The sequence below is a fragment of the Crocodylus porosus genome, unplaced genomic scaffold (genome assembly GCF_001723895.1).
Source record: "Crocodylus porosus isolate Cpor-Errol unplaced genomic scaffold, CroPor_comp1, whole genome shotgun sequence".
Lineage (NCBI taxonomy): Eukaryota > Metazoa > Chordata > Crocodylia > Crocodylidae > Crocodylus > Crocodylus porosus.
This window is the reverse complement of record NW_017728943.1, coordinates 25,820,399-25,824,954: the sequence shown is the minus strand read 5'-3', so window position 1 is coordinate 25,824,954 and position 4,556 is coordinate 25,820,399. Positions and strand designations below refer to the sequence as shown.

Here is a 4,556-nt window from a genome sequence, read left to right as displayed (position 1 = left end):
GGTCTGGAACCAGCTTCCAAGAGAAGTGGTGCAGGTTTCTACCCTGGGGGTGTTTAAGAGGAGGTGAGATGCTCATCTTGCTGGGGTCGTTTGACCCCAGTAATCTTTCCTGCCATGGCAGGGGGTTGGACTAGATGATCTGCTCAGGTCCCTTCTGATCCTAGAAACTATGAAACTACCCCAGTCAAGGCTTTGCCTACCCAGGTTGTAAAAATCTTTAAGGACAGAGATTCTACAACTTCTCTGGGTAACCTGTTCTAGTCCCTTACTACTCTCCTAGTGAGAAAGTTTTTCCTATTATCTAACCTATATTTCCTTTTCTGCAACTTGTTATGTCATCTGCTACCACTGAGAACAGTCTAGCTCCATCCCCTTTGGAACCAGCCTTCAGGTAGAAGAAGGCTGCTATTAAAATCCCCCTCAGTCTTCTCTTCTCCAGACTAAATAAGCCCAGTTCCCTCAGCCTCTCCTCATAAGTCATGTCCCTCAGCCACCTGACCATTTTCATTGCCCTCCACTGGACTCTCCATTTTGTCCACGTCCTTTCTGTAGTGGGAGGCCCAAAAGTGGACACTGTACTCCAGATGCGGCCTCACCAGTGCTGAATACAGGGGAACAATAACTTCCCCTTGATCTACTGGCAATACTCTTACTAATGCAGCCCAATATGCCATTAGCCTTCTTTGCAATAAGGGCACACTGTTGATTCATATTCAATTTATTGTTCAGTGTAACCCCCAGGTCCTTTTCTGCAGAGCTAATGCTTAGCCAGTCAGTCCTGGTGCATGGGATCATTCTGTCCGTAGCACTTGTCCTTACTGAACTTCATGACATGGGTGACTGGTGCCTCCTGAGTAAGGGCAGCATGCGACATCCAGCAGCCAGTCAGTAACTTGGGGGGGGGATCCCCCACAGCTGATCTTGCCAACTGGGAGGGGGGCAGTCCCCCCACAGCTGATCACACTAACCCAGAAGTGCCAGTGGCGCTTCTCCTGGCGCCCCCACTCCCCAGCCAATGTTCACATGGGGGGCATTGGCGCTCCCACCTACCCACTCTGCCTATCACCTAACTGGGAAGCACTGGCTGTCAGAGGATGCATGTGCACCTTCATGCATCCCCTACATGTCGCCACTGCTTCATGAGATTTTTGGTCCAATCCTCCAATTTGTTTAGGTTTCTCTGGATCCCAGCTGTACCCTAGCCCTATATTTACACCAACTCGAAGGAAGTGTGCAACTCACATTCTGATCTAGTCACGTTCTATGCAGGAGTCTGGCTCTCCCTTGCCCTGGACAATCCTTTGTACGGGAAGAGTGGAGGGAACAACACCACCACTGTGAGCTGGCAGTCTCTTGTCCCCATGTGGTTTGACAGTAAAGGACAAGGCAGTCAGTAACGCCAACTCTCGTGAAATTATTGCAAGAGTTGCGATTCCTGAGTAAAATTAAGTCCAACTCATGATTTCACAATAGTACTCTCAAATCTCAGGCCTTTTTCTTCTGGCGTGTGTCTTGCCCAACCAGGTCGGAACCAGGTGCAAAGTCCAGGCAGGAGCAGAGCCTGGGCAGGGCCCAGCTGTGATGGTGTTCAGGTAGCCCTGCCAAGTCACCACTGAGCCTGGACCTGCAACAGGTGGGGGGTGATGCTCAGGGTGCATGCACAAGCAGCTGAGGGGAAGCAGGGTTAAAACGGAGCATCTCATTTTTTACTTACCAAATCTCAATTGTTAAGTTTGTCCCTTGATTTTTGACATGGTGGGGTTTGCAATGCTGCAAAGTGGTACCAGGCCTCATAGCAAGAGGCACCTTAAAAGTGGATCAGACCAGCATTTCTAAACGTGTGGGTTGTGACCCATAAGTGGGTGGCAAGAATATATGAAAGGGTCACAAGCAAACTTTAAAAATGGATTCTCCTTAAAATAAAAGAAATATGTGGGAAACCCTGGCTTTTCCCTTGCTCCAGCCCATGGTGGACTGCTTGGGGGCACCCCCACATGCAGTGGGTGGGACTGACCACATGTTTACAAATGGGTCCTGGTCCAAAAAAGGTGAAGCACTGGGTTAGACAGTAAAGAATCAAGTCCACACATGCCCCCAGAAGCGAGGTTAATACGTATGTCTTGGGGGAGAAAAAACACCAGAAATAATGGTTTAAACTTGAAACCCACCTTCTAAATGATCAAAGCCCACGACAATGTCTGAGGCTTGGCCATCCCTGTCTCTGGTTTCCAGCGCAGTGATTATGCAGCCTAAGGAGAGGAGCTCCACTTTCACCCTGTCTGAGTTCAGCACAAACTTTTCCACAGCCCCCGCTTCGCCCACGTGCGGCGGGTGCCCGAGCAGCTCTCTCTGCACCCCGGCCATGGCTCCTCAAGGGCTCTCGGGAACAGGCGGACCTGCGCGAGCTGGGCGGGGAGAGCTCGGCCCCTTCCCCTTCCCCCGCCCGCGGCCCAGGAAGGACAACCACTGGAGACGGGACTGCGCGGCCTGGCTGCCCGGAGCAGGGGCAGCCTCCCCGTGCGTAAAGCCGACTACCGACGCGGGGAGCGCGCGCGCCAACTGCAGGCGCTTCCTCAGCTCGCCCTGTCCGAGGGTACTCCACCCGGAAGCTTGCAAAGGAGAATGCTTCCAACTATTTGAGTCGGTCTCATAAAAAAAGATATCGGATTTACCCTCCCCCCCCCCCAAAAAAAACAACAACAACAACAAAACACCTGCTTGCCAGCCCTTCGCGTTCATCCCGTCCCAAATCAGGAGTGTGGCAGCTTCGTGCAGTTAACTGACCCCTTTGAGCTGGTCTGTTCTCCCAGTTTCTTCTCTCACAGACTGAAGGCAGACGAGGTTCTTTGGGTAAATGTGATCTTTTATTAGACCTACTAAATAGCTGAAAACAATTGTTCTTTAAAACAGGGTTTGAATTACACTTTGACCTTGGGGGGGGGGGGAAGGAGGGAAGTTGCAAAAAATATGGGTTGTCCATCATGATGCCGTAATACAATCAGAGACCCCTGCCCAGGTTGTGCCTTTCAAATCTTACAGGGGGATTTCATCTCTTATGAAATAAGATGAAAGTGCCCCCACCCCCCATTGACTCCCCTGTAATTCTCAAACAGGAATATAATGTAATCCCATCCCAAACTCCCCCATAATCAGCCCCCCCCCAACTCCCTTGTAATCCCAGCCCTGCTTTGCAAGCTTTCAGGCACAAACACCTTTCTGCAGGCACAGGGCAGTATTTTTATTGTCTTGTTACTGCATCCTGCTTTCTGGTTTCTGATTTGTGCAGGGGGGAGAAAAGTAAAGAACTTAATACTGGATCCTGGGGGTTTCCCTTCAATCACAGACATCTGCTTAATTTTGACTGAAAATTAAAAGTCACTTTCTTTTTTCTTTTAAATGCAAACATGAATGAGGTCAACTGATTGGGTTAAAATCTACAGAGAAAAATCATGGGGTTTTTTGCCTTACAGCTCTGCAAGAGGATCTTCTACCCAAAAGGGAACATTTTTAGCAAGTTAAAGAGGAATGAAAATGTGTATCTGGAACATTCTGCCTCTTCCAACCATATGTGATGCAAGTTTCCTCTGCTAGAGGAAACACTGCATATAGCATAGCACGCCTAGACACATTACTCTCAGATTTCACAAGAATTACAAGTGATAATTTTCTAAACCTTCTTTTTATACACATTAAAACCACAACTATATATCTTATCCCACTTTTGCACTCATAGAAGCATTCATTTTAAAGTTTGCATTTCACTGTTAAGATAGCCTTTTCTATTCAAACAGTAGTTTTTGACCATGCTACCTGGAGCATGGATTAACATAATGGATGATGAATGCCTAACTGTGAAAACTACAATCTTCTTCCGGTCATAGCTATAATTGACATTTGACATTGTTGACATACCTCCAAAAAGCTTGAGTCACCCGTTTTATTTATTCCTCACTGTCTGTTGTAAAACACATCCATTCTCTAAACATTTTGCAGATCTGAAAAGTGATTTTATTCTGTAAATGTCTATGCTCAAATGTCACTTTCATATTCATCAGATCTTCTACAAGTGTTGAGACACACATTCTGACCTTGTAGACAAAAATGTTCTACTTTTCTCACCTGGTAGTACCCCAGAGATGAGAAATTAAGGGCTTTGTGTGACAAAAAGGCACAATATTTGCAGAAAAACAACACATTTTGAGAATAATATTGCTTAAAAAGCTGTTTTGACAGCAAATTTTCTTTGTATCAGCAACATAGGGTGGCTGATTTCCTGGAACTGTGGTGACAAGTGTGGGTGAAGCATATTTTGAAAGAAGAGAGGATGGTGGCCTTATGAGTTAATTCAGAAAGAATGCCCCATGCATAGTAAACATGTAGAAGAAAGCTTGGAACTGCTTGCAACAGATGGAGAAAAATGAGTCTACAAGGCTGGCATCATTGATGGAGTAAGGGAGCCAGCAGTGGACAAGAGTTGTGAACAACCAGAGCCTTGTGTGAGGGACAAAGAACACCCAGGCAATAGGCCAGAAAAAATACCTTAGCAAGTGTGTCTT

General features: G+C 47.1%; 1 protein-coding gene across 1 annotated transcript in view; it reads right to left on the bottom strand.

The window, feature by feature from the left end:
- Window positions 1-2,412, bottom strand: part of GALM (galactose mutarotase) — a 38,009-nt gene extending 35,597 nt beyond the window's left edge. Inside the window, exon 1 of the mRNA XM_019549042.1 lies at window positions 2,169-2,412. Within this exon, the coding sequence (XP_019404587.1) occupies window positions 2,169-2,364 (196 nt within the window). The 5' untranslated portion in view covers window positions 2,365-2,412. The remainder of the gene's footprint in view (window positions 1-2,168) is intronic.
- Between the last annotated feature and the right edge of the window lie 2,144 nt (window positions 2,413-4,556).